Source organism: Delphinapterus leucas, chromosome 10 (genome assembly GCF_059928025.1).
Source record: "Delphinapterus leucas isolate spDelLeu-1000000601 "Yukka" chromosome 10, BTC_Dleu_Yukka2, whole genome shotgun sequence".
Classification (NCBI taxonomy): domain Eukaryota; kingdom Metazoa; phylum Chordata; class Mammalia; order Artiodactyla; family Monodontidae; genus Delphinapterus; species Delphinapterus leucas.
In genome coordinates, this window is record NC_143138.1 from 13,722,421 (window position 1) to 13,742,593 (window position 20,173).

The 20,173-nt window shown below is 42.7% G+C and overlaps 1 protein-coding gene across 1 annotated transcript in view; it reads right to left on the reverse strand.

Annotated features, from left to right (window-relative positions):
* The window catches only part of KIF13A (kinesin family member 13A), a 217,546-nt gene that overhangs the window by 26,658 nt on the left and 170,715 nt on the right, over positions 1 to 20,173 (reverse strand). The window contains 11 exon segments of the mRNA XM_089918385.1: positions 267 to 413; positions 600 to 732; positions 1,772 to 1,923; positions 4,952 to 5,125; positions 5,646 to 5,807; positions 8,528 to 8,677; positions 9,737 to 9,877; positions 11,123 to 11,285; positions 12,917 to 13,130; positions 18,513 to 18,679; positions 18,778 to 18,864. Coding sequence (XP_089774511.1) covers positions 267 to 413; positions 600 to 732; positions 1,772 to 1,923; positions 4,952 to 5,125; positions 5,646 to 5,807; positions 8,528 to 8,677; positions 9,737 to 9,877; positions 11,123 to 11,285; positions 12,917 to 13,130; positions 18,513 to 18,679; positions 18,778 to 18,864 — 1,690 coding nt within the window.

Consider the following 20,173-nt stretch of genomic DNA (forward strand, 5'->3'; position numbering starts at 1 on the left):
ATCCTGCCTAAAGTAAATGAGCACTGTAGCATTGATGTGTGTTTATAAATAAAATTATTATTAATCGGTACTAAGCCAACACAGTAACTTAAACCTAGCAAAAAGGCAACGGATGGAAATATGGATGGGGTGGCAGAGGCCAATACATGCTTAAGGCAAGGAGTTCAGTTATATTCCTGAACAGGTCTCCGTCACAGATCACTGACCACCTTAATTCTACACTAACCAATCTTTGTTAAATACTGTTTGCAATCTGTTGGTCTCACCTGGTAACTGTCCAGCCCTCTCTGGAGCTTGGTGGACCTGGCGGTCACGCAGCCAATGGAGATGGACAAGATAGCTTCGACCATGAGTGGCAGTGTCCCAGAACGCTGGACAGGCTTCACTGTGACTTGCACTCTCCGGGAATGACCCTGCAGGGGTGGGGGTGTGATGCGGAAATGGGGGCCAGGAATGGGGATGGGGAGGGATGGATGGGGGAAGAGGATCAAGGAAGGGGAAAGAATTAGGGAACAGAGAGGCAAATATCTAGAAAACTCCAGAAACTGTAAGAGTGGGACAGGGAGAAAACACGAAACAAGCAAAGACAAACCTAGTACCTGTCTGAGTTGAAAGACACCTCCTGTGTTGACATCTTTTGCCTGGTGAAGCTCCACAGCGGCGTACTCCCCCAGCTCATTCAGCTCTAGTATGGAGATCCACATCTCTATTCTGCGAGTAACCTCGTTCCACCTGCAGAAACACGTTCCAACCAACGACCATGTCATTGTCCGGGACATTATTAGCAACAGGAAGAAGGCCCCAGTCCCTGAGCACTTACTATCCATGAGGCACTGTGCTATGTGTGTCACATAGATTATTTTCTTGTTTAACACTCAGAACAATCCTGTGGTATGGCTTCTTTTCATTTATTTTATTGATATATACCCTATATGCAGTGAACTGTCCCGATCTCAGGCGTAGACTTGGAGGGATGGTGACAAATGCATACACCTGTGCATACACCCGGCCATCGCCACAGCAGGTCTGCTCAGGCCCCTTCCCACTCAATCCCCACACCACCTGCAGCAGCTGTGTAACCTCACAGATTAGTTTTACCTGCTCTAGAATTTCATATAGATGGAATCATGCAGTAGTGTACTCTTCTAGGTCTGGCTCCTTTGATTCAGAACAATGTTTGTGAGATTCATCCACAATATGTAAGAGTGGGACACAGTCCTTTTTTATTGTTGAGTAATATTCTATTATATGACTAATAACGCAATTTGTTTATCAAACATTCTCACACTGAAGGACATAGGGTTGTTTACAGTTTGGGGGATATCATGAATAGAACTGCCATAAACATTCATGTACCAGGCTGCTTATGGACTTATGTTTTCATTTTTCTTGGGTAAATACCTAGGAGTGGGATTGCTGGGTCACGGAAGAGGCAAATGGTCAACTTTAAAAGAAGATACCCTTCTGTTTTCTTCTATAAGCTTTATAGTTTTACCTTTTACATTTAAAGTCATGCTCCATCTCAAATTAAGTGTTGTGTATCCTGTGAATTAAGATCAAGGTTGTTTTCTTCCATAAAGGTACACAGATGTTTCAGTCTCATTTGTTGAAAAGACTTTCCTTTCCCCATCGAATTTTTCCAGGGCCTGGTAGTTCCTTTCACCATTCCCATTCACAAAGGAGGAAACAGGCTCAGAGAGTCCTTATTCTTCAACCACTGTCCAAGGGTGAGCCTTGGCCCTGTGTCTAAAGCCCTCAGCCAAGCACAAACCTGTCATGCAACGTTCTTGTCTTAGCATGAAGGGAATCGACTTCCCAGACAGAGCTGCCGTTCCCGGTGCACCGGTGGCCCCACACTTCGATGGCCAATGCTCCATCTGAAATGAACTCCAGGAATTCTTCCGTTACACTCACCACGTAGTCCTGGGATACGCGGGGGAGAGGAAAGGGTGACAGGAGTTAGGCAGAAAGGAATCTGAAATTTCCTTTTTAACTTTCAGCTGTATACAGAGTCATTTCAGAGCACACTAGCCTGATCCCAACCTTAAAACCATCGCTGCTGTTTCACAGAAAACCGCAAAGAAACCAGAATATTAGATGGGAAGTGATATTCTGAGGTAAGTTAACTTTTTTTTTTTTTTTTTGCGGTGTGTGGGCCTCTCACTGTTGTGGCCTCTCCCGTTGCGGAGCACAGGCTCTGGACGTGCAGGCTCAGCGGCCATGGCTCACGGGCCCAGCCGCTCCGCGGCATGTGGGATCTTCCCGGACCGGGGCACAAACCCGTGTCCCCTGCATCGGCAGGCGAACTCTCAACCACTGCGCCACCAGGGAAGCCCTGAACTCCTTTCTTTAATAAATGAGGACACTGAGGAAAGCAGCAGCCCCACATCGCACTGCCTGTTGGCTGCAGAGCTGAATCTGTCCTCCCTTCCTCCTGGTTCACTCTCTTTTCCCTGGGACCACTTTGACTTTCAGACAGAACAGACCAATCAGCATAGCAAAAAAAAAAAAAAAAAAAAGGGAACTTCTGATTGTTCCTTGCTATGGCTTAGAAGACCAAAACAGAATTAAATTTTATACGATTATCTCCAAGATTCTGCGCTCTTACTCTTAAACCCTCCCACTCCAACTCTTTGTTGTGAAATACAAACAGATGAGCATGAGGAAACGGGTGCTGAATAGACGGAGCAGTGAGGCATCACCTGGAACAAAGCAGCAGGCAAGGACCATGCGGACTTCCTTCCCATTAGTGGAATCTCAGGTGACTCTAATTTCTCGAAAGGGCTGTGCTGTATTGGTTTAACCTTATACTACCTAACTTCTTATTTTATTTGGAGACAGAGCCAGAATTTTAAAAGGAAAATAAACTTCATGACCAATTAGCACAAACTACGCATTTTAGAGGTTAAAAAAACCCCCAAAAGACCCCAAGGTTGGGCTTCCCTGGTGGCGCAGTGGTTGAGAGTCCACCTGCCAATGCAGGGGACGTGGGTTCGTGCCCCGGTCCGGGAAGATCCCACATGTCACGGAGCGGCTGGGCCCGTGAGCCATGGCCGCTAAGCCTGTGCATCCGGAGCCTGTGCTCTGCAACGGGAGAGGCCATAGCAGTGAGAGGCCCGCGTACCACAAGAAAAAAAAAAACAAAAAAAACCCAAGGTCACACAGCGAGTCCAAAGTCTCTGAGACTAGCATCTATTAAACCAGTTGTTAACTAGGATGTACTTAAAATCCAAGTTTCATCCTTCTAAATAAGCAGCTTTTTGGATCCAAAGAAAGATGGGGAATATTTAAAAGAGTATTCAGAGAACCATAACGACAACGACAACAACAACAACAAAAGATTAATAAAGAATTAAGAAACAGACTTGGTGAATACAGGTAAAAATAAAAAGTGGGCTATTCTCATCAAAATAAAGACTTGACAGGGGACTTCCCTGGCAGTCCTGTGGTTAAGACTTCACCTTCCAATGCAGGGGATGCGGGTCCAATCCCTGGTCGGGGAGCTAAGATCCCACATGCCTTGGGGCCAAAAAACCAAAACATAAAACAGAAGCAATATTGTAATAAATTCAATAAAGACTTTAAGAATGGTCCACATCAAAAAAGATCTTTAAAAAACAAATAAATAAAAACTTGACAGGGACTTCCCCAGTGGCACAGTGGATAAGACTCCATGCTCCCAATGCAGGGGGCCTGGGTTCGATCCCTGGTCAGGGAACTTGATCCCACATGCATGCCACTACTAAGGAGCCTGTGTGCCGCAACTAAGAAGCCCGCCTACCACAACTAAGACCTGGTGCAACCAAAAAATAAATATCTTAAAAAAAGAGAAATCTAGCCTTTCAAAAAAAAACCTTGACAGACTTTACATATGGGAAATTTTATAGGTGGTGATATGGATTTGTCTTCTAACTGTAGAACCAGAAAGAATAGGCACCATTTCGAAAAGAAGGGGTCTTGAATATCTATGGAGAATTGCCCAAAGAAAAACAAAATTACACAGAGGCTAGAGTCTGGCTGTCAGAAATGACTGGTTGGCAGTCTGATATGAAAGACAGGAAGAGTAGCTGATGTCACAAAATAGGTCCAACCAATATTCACCAAATATTCGCCTCTCTCATTTTGTATGATCTTTAAAAGCTCACACGGGACTTTAGAATGCTATGCTTAGAATTCAAAAGAATGAAAAATATCTACAGCAACTTATATGGTTAGATGCTCACGTATATTAAAATAATAAAATGCAATTCTGCAATCTGTAAAACGTGATCACATTTTTGTAAAAAACTTTTTAAAGTTATGCATGCGTGATGGTAAGAGTGTGTATCTCTGGCCATTTATGTGTATGAACATATGTTTGCACACACATAATATACAGCAAATTGTCACTGGTCATCACAGATTTCAGGTAGAGGTCTTTCAGAGTTTATTTTATTTTATTTATTTATTTATTTTAAATTTTATTTATTTTTTGGCTGCACTGGGTCTTCGTTGCTGCGTGTGGGCTTTCTCTAGTTGCGGCGGGTAGGGGATACTCTTCATTGTGGTGCCTGCGGTTCTTATTGCAGTGGCTTCTCTTGTTGCAGAGCACGGGCTCCAGGTGCATGGGCTTCAGTAGTTGCGGAGTGTGGGCTCAGTAGTTGTGGCACACGGGCTTAGTTGCTCCACAGCATGTGGGAACTTCCTGGACCAGGGCTTGAACCCATGTCCCTGGCATTAGCAGGCAGATTCTTAACCACTGTGCCACGAGGGAAGTCCCCAGATTTTATTTTAAACACTTTCAAACGATCTGAATTTGTATTAAAGTACGTTTTGAGGTTAAAAAGCTCAATAAACCTATTATGTTTATGAAACATTCATATGGGAAAAAACTCTAAGTTACAAGTAGACTTTTGAACTGAGTCGCGGCCGGTTGTTTCCCAAGTAGCTCATTTTTTAATGGCATTTGTACCTTACAGTGAGAGAAGGTCACAGTGTACTGGGCATCCTTGGACTGTGGGGAAGGCACCTCTGGGTCCACTACTGGGGCAGCCACTGTGGATTCACACTGGTCCCAGAATGTGTATTGACAGAAGACGAAATTTGAGAGGTTTAAGGGCAGCCCAGTTGCCTCTTTAATTTTTACCTGGAGAGAGAAAAAAATGCAAACATAACTCTCATAAAGAAAACAAACTATGCATTCTTCTCATACCCAGCTACCTCAAATTTAAGAGTGGGTGATGAAATAAATAAATCAGTCATCCATTTGACAACTGAAAATATTTCATTAAGGGTTACCTACTTGTAATGAAATGTGTACCATAGTTCCATAACTACAGTATGTGAGCATGGTGACAAATGCACACATCCCTCTCAAACTTTCCTAATGACCGAGTTTCTGACACAGCTGTGACCTTTACTAGAAAAGCATGATTCACTAAACAATATGCACTCCTTGCATGCCACATACATAGACTTCTGAAATTTCATACAACTGTCATCAGAAAGTGTGCTGCACTTCTGGGAAAAGTACTGTCTGTTATTGTATTTATTGTCAGAAAGTTTAACTTTTACCATTTTCTATGAAAAACTCCTAAGATTTTCCATAAAATTGTTTTGAATTGAAAAGGGCATTTATCTGAGCCTTCCCAGCCCTGCCCTCTCACCCGGCATGTCAGTTTTTTGACTCGGTGAATGATTTCCCCGCTGCTGTCTACGACTTCAAGACTCCCGCTTTCACTGGAGTTCTCCGAGGAGTCATCCTCCACCACGCGTTCCGGGACGGCGCCTGTAACTCGCATCACTTCCACATGGAGACGCCCGGCAACCTGGGTCAAGGAACCAGAGTGCCGTGGGGTTAAAAGACATCCCGTGGACAATACTGACCTGAGGTGGAAGGCATGCTACGACATCTCCGGCAAGCAGCTCCACTGTTATTGCTGGGCCACCTCCAGCAACGGGAAGCTCTCAGTACTTCCAGAGCCAGCCCACTCCATCGCCTGCCCTGTAATCACCCTGCCTTACTTTGAGCCAAATTTGCCTTTGTACCTTGCCTCCTGGAGTCATCTTCATTCTTACCCGTCTTCTACAGGACAGCCCATGAACAGCACAAAGGCAGCTATCACATTCTACCTAGAGTTATCTGTTTCCCTCATTCACATATTCATTCATTTACTCATTTGATCAAATACCTGGCATCGTGGGAACACCACGATAAAAAGACACAGGCTCTGCTGTCTGGGCACTCACAGTCAAGTGGGGAAAGACACAGAATTAAAAACCCAGTGTAGGGGGCTTCCCTGGTGGTGCAGTGGTTAAGAATCCGCCTGCCAATGCAAGGAACACGGGTTGGAGCCCTGTTCCAGGAAGATCCCACATGCCACGGAGCAACTAAGCCCGTGTGCCACAACTACTGAGCCTGTGCTCTAGAGCCCATGAGCCACAACTACTGAGCCCGTGTGCTGCAACTACTGAAGCCCGCACGCTCTAGGGCCCGTGCTCTGCAACAAGAGAAGCCACCGCAATGAGAAGCCCACGCACCGCAATGAAGTGTAGCTCCTGCTCGCCACAACTAGAGAAAGCCCGCGCACAGCAACAAAGACCCAAAGCAGCCAATACATAAATAAACAAACAAATAAGTAAATAAAAACCCAGTATAAACTAGCTGTTCTAATAGAGATACATGCAGGTTGTTAGGAGATAAATTTATCCACTCAACAAATATTTACTGAGAGTCAGTGTGTGCCGGGAACTGTACTAAGTGCTGTGTTTACAACAGTAAACCAGTCATGGCCACTGGGCTCATGGAGCCTCTCCCCTAACCTCTTGGGAGCAGAGAATGAGAATGGAAGTGACCTTAGGGCTGGGAGAAGGGTGAGGGGGTAAGACCTACTCCAGGAGGAGCGACAAAGTCACCAAGTTATAAGGAAATAGTTTCTTTGAGACTGTTTTTCGAAAAAAAAAAAAGGGGGGTGGGGGGAACTTAAGTTTCCAGATTATCCTGGTGGTTCTCTGCATTGGTGCCAGTTTAGCAGTGTCTCTCTTATAGCTGGTTTCACAGAACTGATTTAAGGATAGGAATGACCCTGACCTTTGCATTCTCAGTGTGGTAACTGGTCAGGTTTTCTTTGGCAACACAGTTTTAGGTCGTAATGACTGGACTTGTGAAGGGGACACATGCTCTGGCACTGCTGTGTCATCTTACATAGTGAAGCTTATTTTTTAAAGGTAGCTCAGATCTAACTTCCACAGAGCAATTGGCCCTGACACCCAAGACCTGAGAGAAATTAGCTGACGGTATTTGACAAGTGAGACAAATATGGAGGAAGGAGCAAGAGAAGGGGAAGAAAGGAAATATGAGAAAACGTTAGAAGACAGTGGCTCTTAAGCTTTTTTCCCCAACGTTTTTTGAGACCCTAATACATTTTTAGTATAATTTCAGGGGATTAACGAAATACTCAAAGCCCACCATGGACCCTAGCTTAAGAAACCCTGACTACGGACTCAGCCACTAGATCTCTTTGCCATAGGAGTTGTGCCCATTTTTAACATGGGATAAAGCAACTTAGCCCACTATTCTCCTAGAGCATAATGTCCACAGGTGGGTTACTACATGTGGAATGTGAGCTGTGCACTTACACATCACAACTGGGAATCTAGGGTCTATTTTCTGGGTTCCCTTTGGGCAGAATGGCACCTTATTCTTAGTCTGATCTAAGAATCACAAAAAATAACTTAGTATTTCCAAGTTTGCATGTTATTGAAGGATAAGCTAGGAAATAAGGATGTTACTAAATTTAAAATGAAAACATCAGTTGATGAAGTGGATAATATAAAAAAGTTTGAACTTGAACATTTTCTGAAATGTTTCAGGCTGACAGAAAGCCAATATAATGAAATAAATGAAATATGAGGGGCATTTTTTTAAAAAAGAGGAGGTAACAGTGGGATGCTTAAGCTTGTTTTCTTTGAATATTTTAGAATTTCAAAATAATCCCCCCAAGTTGTATGTTGTAAAGACCACTTAGGGCCAGGAAGGAGTTAAAGTGTACTACGGAGGTGAGAGATTCAAAGAGAAATCAATATGGGGCACAGAGCTGAATCTGGTTTCCAAAAGCTTTCAAATTTGATTAAAACAAAGAAAATACTTGTGAACCACAAATAAAAAACATGTTCTAATAATCTTTTAAAACCATGCCTTAATTTTGATAGTTTCTTTTGATATTAGTAGAGAAAGAAGAATGTGATCCTGATGCTTCACCCTAGTTTCTTGATCTACCTCAAGAACAGAGCTTAAATCGAATTAAAAAATAAAAAATGAACTTGAGCTCGGTGCTTTGTGATGACCTAGAGGGGTGGGATAGGGAGGGTGGGAGGGAAGCTCAAGAGGGAGGGGATATTGGTGGTACATCTATACATATAGCTGATTCACTTCGTTGTACAGCAGAAATTAACACAACATTGTAAAACAATTATACTCCAATAAAGATGGAAAAAAAAAACCAAACTTGAACCATGGCCATTTTCTCAGAGGCTGGCTTGTCCTTACCTCCCCCTGCTGGCTGATGATAGGAACTGCATACAGAAGTTTCACATCACAGAACAGACACTCCAAGAACACATTAGCCACGCCAATTAGGTTGTGATTCTCTTGGGCTTCATAGAAAGGGTCACCTCGTTTCCCGCAGAGTCGCTTTGTCTGAATGGTAGGGGAGGCGGGGGGAAGGCGAGTAGGAAACAAAACATCAACTTAAACAATACTATTTAAAACCAGCATTTTTAACTGTTTTAAAAAGAAAGCACTGGGCTTCCCTGGTGGCACAGTGGTTGGGAGTCCGCCTGCCAATGCAGGGGACGCGGGTTCACGCCCTGGTCTGGGAGGATCCCACATGCCGTGGAGCGACTGGGCTGGTGAGCCACGATTACTGAGCCTGCGCGTCTGGAGCCTGTGCTCCGCAACGAGAGGCCGCGGTAGTGAGAGGCCCGCGCACTGAGATGAAGAGTGGCCCCCGTTTGCCACAACTAAAGAAAGCCCTCGCACAGAAACGAAGACCCAACACAGCCATAAATAAATAAATTAAAAAAAAAAAGCACTTATCCAAATAAATTAAAAAGAAGTAAAAATAGAATCATGTCACACGAATAAAACAGAACTATTCCACGGGAGGGGCTTGTTAAGTGACATAAGGGCAGGGAGAGCTCTTCTTTGGTTACAGCCCCACCTATCACACCCCGTCTTCCCTATCAAACCCCACCTGCAAGGTTTCATTCCCTGTGCTTTGCCTCATTTCCTTCACCGAATCTTTTTTTCCATTACTAATGTAGAAAAAATGGATCATGCTTTCTAAAATTATTCTTAGCATCTACCTAGCCATGAACACAGCTAGGGGAGCACGAACACATGCTAATGAATACAAAATCCACACTGGCTCCATTTAAGCTGATTTTTAACAGCATTGACGAAACAGCACAAGTTCACTTTGTCCTACTTCACTTCACTTGAAATGTAGTAGCAACCCAATAAGAACATGCTATGTGTTCTCTTCATTTAGTTCCTATCTGTGTGGGGATCACATGTTTTATGACCGATCCAACTGATCCTCTCAAGGTCAACTTTCACTTTACATTTCTAATATAAATGTCCCAAGTAGCACGACAGATATTCACTGACGCACATATGTGTGTTCTGACGATTAAATCACTTATATTCTTGTCCTTTTAGCACAACCAAAGCTCCTTTACATTTTGTCCCTCTTACCTCAGGAACCTTCTCCTTCCATTCTTGATAAAGGTCTCGCATATCGATTAATTTATTCTCCAGCTTCTCGATGGTCCACACTTGGGTGCTCTTTCTTTTCCTCCTCACTTGAATAGCTGGCTCGCTCACTATGGCTCCTCTCTGCAGAGTGAAGGAAAACAAAAACAAAAAACAAACATAACGCATCTTGTTATAACTCTTTTGGATTGTTGAAGCAATATGTATTATCATAAAGTAGAAAGTTTGAAAAGAAAAAACACATAATGTATACAAAAGAAGATGAAACCCTATCACCTAGGGAGTATTCTGGTTTATTTTCAATCTTCTTTGTATACCCATGCACACACAGTTTATTTTTATCACAGTCAGAACCAAACAAATATACAAATTTCCTATCCCAATTCTCTCTCCACAGTTCACCTTCTTGTGTGGTTAAATATTCTTCATAAACATGATTTTTCATAGCAACACAGCCATCCATTATAGGGATGTATCACTCACTTGACTAATTCTCTTGGTCAACATCATGGCTGCTTCAAATTTTTGCTATTACACAGGCCACTGTGATAAGTGTCCTGGTACAAAAGCACATAAATGTTTATGAACACGTCTATAAGTACAGATTTAGAATAAACTTCTCAAAGGAGAACTACTTGGTCAAAAGATTAAAATGCAAGAAGACTGATGAGATACTCTCTGACTCGTTTCTAGCTCGCTTGTTGGAGGGAAAAATGAATGGATGAAAAATTATTTCTTCCAAAGTTTCTCCTTAAATGAAAATTTCTTCAAGTTGAAATGACAGGAAACTTCCCAATGGCTGCAAAGAATCCTTCTGTGTATGAAAAACAGGTATCATATGAGTCTTCCTTTCTCAAAGAATTCACTCTCAGAATGGTACTATCACAAAATATACACACATTCCCCCATTTCAGGAGGCATTTATATGAAAGAGAAAAGCAGGAGGAATTACTTATATATATTTCTAGTTTCAATGTTTTATTTATTCATTCATTCATTCATTTATTTTTTGGCCATACCAGCGGCTTGTAGGATCTTAGTTCCCCAAACAAAGATTGAACCCGGGACCGCAGCAGTGAAAGCACCGAGTCCTAACCATTGGACTACCAGGGAATTCCCCAGTTTCACTGTTTTAAAGAAAGAATTTATATTAGCAAGGCTTTTAGCCCCCCAAATTCTCATATTCCGATCGTAAAATACCCGAAGGCATATATACCCAAGATCTCTAAAGGATGTCTTAAAAAGAACAGACCCTCCGGCTCACGTCAGGGTCTCCTCACGGATATTCCGTGGATGCCAGGTTTACGTTCCACTTACAGTATCTACTGTTGTACCTCTCGCTCTCATCTTCTTTGAGAACATTCTTACCTTTCTATTGGCACTGAGGTTTGCAGCAGGGATCTGCAGAGTCACCTGGTAGTCGGTGAGTCTGCTCATCTCCTCGGCTAAGAAGTTAGCCTCCCTCACCAAGGTGTTAGCTTTGACCAGCTGCTCCCGCAGTTTTGCCAGGCTTTGGCGGAAGAGTTCATCCCTGTGGCACAGCAGAAAAGGACATGAGAATGTCCAAAAGAAAACGGCAGTCCCGTTTCCAAGTGAGTCATGTTGTTAGAAAGTAGTAGAAAACTCCTCTCAAACAATTGTTTTTCAAGCTATTTTTGCCAATTCACCTCTTATCCTCCTCTCTTCCCACCAGGTTTCCGTGAGCTCTCCACTGGTAACCACAGATGAAGAGCAAACATGTGGGGTGACTTAACTTCAAACCATGTTTTAAATTATATAACATTTGAAAACAACTAGATTTTGATATGGTAATGCACATGTACACACAAAACCCAATGAAGCAATCCTTTAGGAAAAAGAAATGATTACGACTTCTGTGTGCTTTGGGGTGGGGAAGATCTGGAGCCAGTAAGGAGAAAGTGTTTTACGTGATTTCTTCAGTTGGTAAAAGGTGAGAAGTAGGGACTTCTGTGGCAGCAGAAATTCGTTTCTCAACTCTACACAATAGCACTTCCTGATAAAAGCTTCTCTAACAGCCTAACTGGGTCCGAACCCTATTATATGTTTTCCCAGCCCCACACCTTTTGCCTCAGTAGCCTTCATCATAGTTACAATTTTTCATTTATTTGTGTAATTATTTGACCAATAATGTCCATCTCCTCTACGAAGCTGTAAGCACCCCCAGGGCAGGTACCATGTCTTTTTTGCTTGTCACTACACCTAAAGTGCATGGTCCATCACAGGATATGCAAAAATTACCCACTGAATGAAATAAAGGGTACAGCTGACCCTTGAACAACATGGGTTTGAACTGCGTAGGCCCACGGAGATACAGATTTTTTTCACTGTGATCCATGGTTGGTTGAATCTGTGGATGTGGAATGCAGATATCAAGAACCTACTGTAAAGTTATACTCGGGTTTTCGACTGCTTGGAGTGTCAGCACGTGATAAACGCTCAAGACACGTCAGGCGCCATTATTTTTATTACAACACATGATAATGGACTATCAACAGACCCGGGTTCAAACCCTGGCCTTTTCATTTACTTAATGGGTGACTGAGGGAAGGTATTTAAAATGATTGTCCAAGCTACAAGACAGAACGAATAGTTCCCACAGCTTGGTGCTGCTGGGAGCATTAAATAAAATAAGCAGCATTCCTAGACTGTGGTAAGACCACAACAGAACTCAGCAATACTTATTGTGGTTGTTTTTGTTACCGTTTCCTCCACTACTACCTCAGTTCTGATATAAATAAAGTCACAAGGTAAAAAAAAAAATTCACATTTAGTAGATTTCTTAACATTAAAATTGTATTTAAATGGGTTCCAACATAAGAGAAATAAAAAACAAGAAATGGTTTTATGCTGAAGAACTATTCAAATGTTCTCTACTTTAAGACCAGACCGTGGTATTCTAACTTGGTACCGTTTTTATTAAAGGGTAAGGGGGCAGGTGTAATCTTTAACAACTAACATCACAGTAAACATACTTAGGATAAATAATATCTCTGAAAGGAAAGGCAAGTGCTAACAATCCAGGCACGGGAGTAAGATTTCCCTCTTTGCCAGGTCTGTCCCGCTTTGACGTGCCTCCGACCGCCTCCCCCAGGACCCCGAGGCCTTGACTCTGGGCGCCTCCACCCCCGTTCCCCTTCGTACCTCTCCTCTGCCCACTGGGTCACTTTCTGCTGAGCTGTCTGGCTGCTATAGGCCAGGCGGTCAGGGCCGCTGCTCTGGGGCCGCCTCTCTGGGGACAGCTGCTGGCGGAGCTGCTCCAGTTCGCGCTCGTACATGAGCCGCTGCTCCTCAAGGGCGCTCCTCTTTTCTTCCAGGTACTGTTTCTCCAGGACCTGAACCACATTTTGAACTGGGTCTGGTGAGTCAAGAGACAAGGCGAGGTGCCTTCAGCGGTGGCTACGACAGGGAGCCCATGGGTGTTCCTTTCGGCGAAAACCATCCCTGCACCCAGAATCGAGCCTTTCAATGTGCTGCCTGTGAGCGGCCTGAGAGGCCCCATCGGATGAAATCCTCTCCACTTCCTTTTCCTTAACATTTTAGATCAATGCCCTGGGGGGAAACATTCCCCACATCTACTATGTGACTTTCTTCACTTTGATGAGCTCATCCTAATGTTTAGATAGACCACTCAATTGCAAAAAGCAGATGACAGGGGAAAGGGGGTTGGGATTCTATCCACCGAGAAGAAAAACTCAATGAAAGCTAAGACAACTTCAAAGACAGAGCCACATGAGATTTGATTTTTCTGACAGTCACTTTTTAACGCTCTTCTAGCATTGGTTTCAGCACATGGCAAAGGGTCTGTATTTCTGATTTTAGCCACAAATTTATTACTCCTGAATTTCTCTAATGTGAGAGGAAACTTACAGATCGCAGCATGTGTTTGAAAACACTGACTGAATATACAGTCTGGCAATTTCTCAGGTGTTAATAGTCAAGAAAGCAATTCACTTGCAACTATTTCTGATTTTTTGCGTTTGCAGATTGAGAGATCACCAACACACACGTGGGTGAACAGGTATTAGAAATACTAATGGGTCTTGTTGAAAGGGGCCATGACTGTGACGAGTGGTGGCTGTGGTGTAGGCAGGACTCGGTCCTAAAGAGCTAATTGGCTATGGCAGGACATTAGCTTGGTAACAACCAATGGCCTGGATGTAATGGAGAAAGATTAAGGAAGGCACTGACCACATGCACAAAAGAGAAAGTCATGCTGTCTCTAGGGAAACAGTATGTTAGACGATCTGGATGGTAAACAAAGAAATCACCATAATGGTAAATATTTCCCTGAAGTACACGGGACCTAGGAGATGTGTTCGTATTCTCAGACTAGCCTGAGATTCACACACTTGCTTATTATTCAGTGCTGTTCGTGTCATATTTCTTTTTTTGCGGTATGCGGGCCTCTCACTGTTGTGGCCTCTCCCATTGCGGAGCCCAGGCTCCGGACGCGCAGGCTCAGCGGCCATGGCTCATGGGCCCAGCCGCTCCGCGGCATGTGGGATCTTCCCGGACCGGGGCACAAACCCGTGTCCCCTGCATTGGCAGGTGGACTCTCAACCACTGCGCCACCAGGGAAGCCCTCCTGTCGTATTTCTATATATTGACTCTCATTTTAATTTCCAGGATAAGAGAAGGAAATTAAGAGGAATTTTTACATCACCTCATGATAGCTATTGACTGACTTTACCAGAAGACCCTATTAATTTGTGAAATCAGCAGGTAAATTTTAGTAGTTTTCTTTATGAGAAGAGGAAAAGAAAATAGCATGTTAGCTTTAAAAACAGGGTTAAATAATACAAAACAGAGTAGAAAGTACTTTTAAAAATCACTAGATACACAGAGTATAGGTGAGTTGTTTTAAGAAAAATGACAACCACAGCAGCAATAATAATCCTACTGGCTGCTGGCTATATCTCAGGTAGAGGCACTATACGCTTTGCATGCATCATCTCATGAAAACCTTGCAACAAACTTAAGGGTGGATGGCGTTCCCATTTCAAAGATGAGACAAACTGGGACTCAGAAAGGTTAAGTAGCTGACCTAAGATTGCACAGATAATAAGCAACAGAACTGGGTTCTGAACTCAGATCAGAGCTAATTGTCTGGGGTAGGAAATAAACTTAGTAATAAATTGTACTCTTACCTCCAATGTTTTCCTCAGAATTAGTACTCTGTTAAAGAGTAGGTTTTAAAAAAAAAATACTGTTCTTTGCTGATATAAAATTCTCAAATTCATTATTTTTTCAAAGCTGAATACTTTTCTTCATAGAGTCCTGACACAGAGTCCCTGAAATATGTTAACTTGAAAGGCCAATGGAAAATGGACTCCTAAAAAAAAACCCTTTTACACAAAGGCAGACCATGGGTGGGTAAGACTTTTTCCACAGAGTGAAAACTGACATACTCCAAAGGATTAGAACTTCTAACGTAGCCCTAGAACTTCTGGGGGGGGGGTGGAGAATAATATGGTGATCTTTTTTGAGGGAGTTTAAAGAAATCTTACACATAAGGGCTAGAGAAGAAAAGTTCTCTTGGAATTAAAAAATATACATATTTCTCAAACAGTATACATATATTTTTTCTCTATTTAGGCTCTAGGTTTAAAAAAGAAAGGACAGGGTCCTCACCATCCATTTTTAGGGCCCTAACTGAGTGTTTATGAATCTTTTCCAGAGAGAGAAAACCGGGAAACACACCAATTTTTTTTATAAAATCATATCCTAGGGTTTTTGCTAAAGGACACTGAATAAGATGTTTAATTCTTATTTCTATTTGTTGGTCAGTGGTAAGTAGAAACACACATGACCCCAGATGGCTGAGGTAGGGGGTTCCATGCCAATGCAGAGGTAATGTGACTGAGGCCTTTTTAAACTGCTTTAGCAGCTACCACGACATAGCAACCCTACTACTCACCAGGCCTTCTCAGTGGCCACAAATCAACATGCAGATATGCAAGAGAGAGCAACTCAAAGTATCCCTCCCCAAGCCTGCCACAGACCAGCCTGGGAAGCCTTGCCTGGAGACTCTGGGTCTGGCTATGCTACACACAAACCTGGTAGAGGTACAGGGACTGAGGTTTCTTTTTCTCCTCTGATCCCAACACAAGTCTGGAAACACTTTTCTCTTAGGCATATTTGATAACATTTTCTTTTCGAATTAATTAACCTCTTTTAAGCCTTTATCCCTATACAACATATTCTTAAAAAGGTCACCCTAATCAGCAAGTCACTCTGACTCTATGATATGGCGTAGGACAGAAGCCGAAGATGATCTGGTCTGTTCTCCAACAACCAATCCACTTTACAAGAGAATGTTAACAGTTTCCTTTTTCTCCCTATCTTCTTTCTTCCTCTTGTATGAACTGTTTTAAAACTCAGTAAGCCTAGAGCCTCAGGCCAAGAAATCAAAGAGGTAAATGTTTTAGGACGACAGAAAGGACCCCCTTTCTTTTGGGCATAGTATCCTCTCTTCTTCCTTAGTTTATTCTCTGCCTGGTATGTAACTACGCAATGCGCTCAAACTTCCTTACCTGTCCCGAGAATGGAAAAGAGAGAGGGTAATAGTGTAGAGGTTGAAGGGAATTTATGTGACCCACAGAATTAGAATTAATTCATATCAAGATGCCCAAGGCACTAAATCAAAGGAAAGTAGATCCTTTGGGGGAAAAAGAGAACCTTTTAATCCCGGATGGAATAAGCTCTATGATCCTTCACCAGCCCCTTAATTGCTCTTTACTTTAGAGCTGCCATTGACTCTGTGAAAACAGTTAAATGTCTGATTCCTATTCTGAAGCCTCAGGAAGAACATATTAGGTCTACAGATACTAGGTTTGCTTTTATTCTTAATTCAAATGAATTGGGGGGCTTCCTTGGTGGCGCAGTGGTTGAGAGTCCACCTACTGATGCAGGGGACACGGGTTCGTGCCCCGGTCCGGGAAGATCCCACATGGCGTGGAGCAGCTGGGCCCGTGAGCCATGGCTGCTGAGCCTGTGTGTCCAGAGCCTGTGCTCCGCAACGGAAGAGGCCACAGCAGCGAGAGGCCCACATACCACAAAAAAAAAAAAAAAAAGAATTGGGTTTCAGATCATTATTTATTCTAGAGATGTGAAAATCCGTTATTCTAGTCTATTACTGGGATAATGCAGGTGACTATTTACCCAGAAGTACTATGTCCTGAACTGCTGTGCTGTCAACAGAAATAATAGTTGCTAGTATGAGGAGCAATAATACTAGTGACACTTTTGTGCTGTTGGATACACGGGGAAAAGAACAGCCACTGGATTTTAACCACTGGAAGGCAATGGAGTTGGGACATGGGGAGGAAAGGGTCGTAATTGAAAAGGGAGCATCCCTCCATCAAGAATTCAGGGCACCTCAGGCAGAAAAGGCCAGGCAGAAAACTTCAGCTTCTTCCCCATCATGTTAGTTAGATTTGGCCAAAGCATGTAGCACAAGCACTGACGAGCAGCACTGCTAAACACCAGCCAAGCTCCCTCATGCTAAAGCCAATCAGTTAACCTTCATCCCAGTGTTTGTGGAGGAGCTCCGTCTGAAACCACATGAGAGGGAAGAGAATCTTCAAATGGGACCACCAAGGGGATGGCCACCAGGCAGACAGGCTCATGACCGGGAAGCCACCTAGCGGTAGAGGTGATGGGCGTGAACTCTGTCCGGCCACCAGCATTTCAGCATCAGAACAGAGCACATCTGTGTGCCCCACAGGGGAGCTCCATTTAGCAGTGGGGTTGAGTAAAGCATAAGGAAGGGGAAACATTACTTTTAAATGGATAAAATCAACACTGGAGAGCAAGGCCTGATCTGGAACACAAACGGATACTCATGTTAACACCATGAGCCAGACCACTGATGATGAACTGCTGTGGCTAAGAAAGCTTGGAGAAATTAACAAATGAGTATTTAGTGAGCGCTAAATACCCACTGGTTATTGAGGGAGGTCATATATATATAAATATTTATATAAATATATTTATATATATATAAATATTTAGATATATGTTAAGATGGTAGCAAGTGGAGAAAATTAGAAATCTGTGATGTGGGATGATACATGATTAAATGGATACCACCTGGATACACCACAGAGTTAGAGCACAGAGATGTCTAGAATTCTGTAACCTCATCTGAAGAAATAATCTCTCTTCTGATGGGCATTCCTCCACCTGGAGTTTGGAGCTGCACCCTCCTGTCACACCCTGCATCTATGTGGGCTTTCAAAAAATCACTCACAGGGGAGACTTGTTGCTCAGCCACGTTGTTAAAAGACCCATTAATGTGATTCTGATGTCTGAGCATCACTTTGGAATGTCTGTCGAGATTCCTCCCAACTTGGTAAGCAAGTAACAGGGTGGGATGAAGTTTGAGTTCCAACTGTGGTCTTCCCTGTGCTGTGCTGACAAAAGCCCCAGCAGCTAATGTTAATCCCTAATCTTAATGATGTTCTTTTTCGTTGTTATTCTATACTCTTCAGAGTAATACATTACACTTGTTTTTCCATCTGGCCTTTTCTTCATACTTCATTTTTATAATTAAAAAGAGGGGACTTTTTAAAATCCAGAAATAGAGATAAATAAAAAGGTCAAAATCTTTATTCCTGCAACAGAATCCCCAACTTGATACACCAGAGATCAGACTGACAATTCTCTAGCCATGCTCAAATTCTCCTCAGGTTTATTTAAAGAGTAGAGTAAGAAAGTAAATGCTTAAGGGTCTTACCATTACTATTCAGCGTTTTCATGATAACTTCCATCTGGGCAAATTCATAGTTATAGTCTGGTTCCGAGGAAGCCTCACTGGCTGCATCCAGGTCATGCTCTGGGGGGCCCGTTTCTTTTTCAAAGTCTTTCAACCAATCTCGCCGTTTCCTCTTAGGTAAATTAATTCTGTGGGGTTTTTCACCATTAGAGAAAATCAACGTGTTTTACACTCAGATAAGAGAAAAGGTGTATGAGTGAACATACTAGTGAACACAAGCTGTTACCTGAAGAAGTGGTTATTTCCCCACAGGATTCTGTCCCCGTGCCACAGCGGGGTGGTGCTGCACACGAGGGTACCGTTTACACAGGACCTGAAGGAACACCAGGGGGGCTACATCAGCTGGATGGTAAAGAGCAATAAACCTAGACCCAGGAGCCAAAGAGAGAACTGGGGGAACTTTCTCTTAATAGGCATATTCGACTAATACCTAAAGAAGGAATGACAGAATTGTAAACACTATCAAAATACACGATCTAGGCAAAAATGATCAAGGGATGCTGATATCCCTCAAAGACAGACAACTGGACATGATGTGCTCCTGATGGAGATGGGCAACAATGCCTATGGAACATTCTTGTCCATATTTGAGTTGAACCTGATCAAGCCTCTATATCTAAAACCAATTTAGGAAATAGGGCAGCGGAAGACGTTAAATGACGCCATGGGATGCAATGAGCAAAATGCTGACTATGGGAAGCAACTAGGTGTCTGCAGCAAATAAAATGCAAGGTAAAAAAAAGTGGGGGAGCAAAGGAGGGGGACCCATGGGCTAAAAGAGTCCCAAGGGACATAACAATAAATGAGAATGGTTAAATCTTATTTGGATCCTGATTTCATGAAACAACTGAAAAAGAACCTTTATAAGACAACTGGGGAAATTTGAACACCGCCTCAACGTATGATTAGTAAGGAATTATTGTTTATTATTTTAGCTGTGATGGTACGGAAGCTGTGTTTAAGGATACTGGTCTTTTAGAGATACAAGTGGAGATATTTATGGATGCAAAGTTACAATATCTGGAATATGTTTAAAATAACCCAGAGGGGAGGGAGGAGGTGATGTGGAGGACATACAAATAAAAAATAAAACTGTCTATGAGCTGTCATTTTTGAAGCTGGATGATGGCTGTATGGAGGCTTGTTATACCATTCTTTCCACTCTTATGTTTGAAATTTCCCATAATAAAAACTCAGGGAAAACATAAAAGGAATACCAGGCTTAAATCCTAAACAGCTACCAACCAAATGGTAAAATCAATCAAGGGGAGGGAGGTGAGGGGATGGGTGAAAAAGTTTAAGAGGGATTAAGAGGTACAAACTCCCAGTTATAGTGACATATAGTAACTACAGTGGTGACCATTATGTAATATCAATATGCTGTATACCTGAAACTAATATAATACTGTAAGTCAGTTACACTTCAGTAAAAACAAACAAACAATTAGAGGTGGGGAAGGAAACTCTGATAGTCTTTGTTATACTGTATATATTATACCATAATGATGTACATTGTGTCTGTGGGTTTATGTTGGTCTATGTATCCTGGACTTGCCTGAAACAAATCTTGAAAAAGCAACTGTCCAGCGGACGCTTGCAGGTGGTCTTTCAACAGTGCAGCT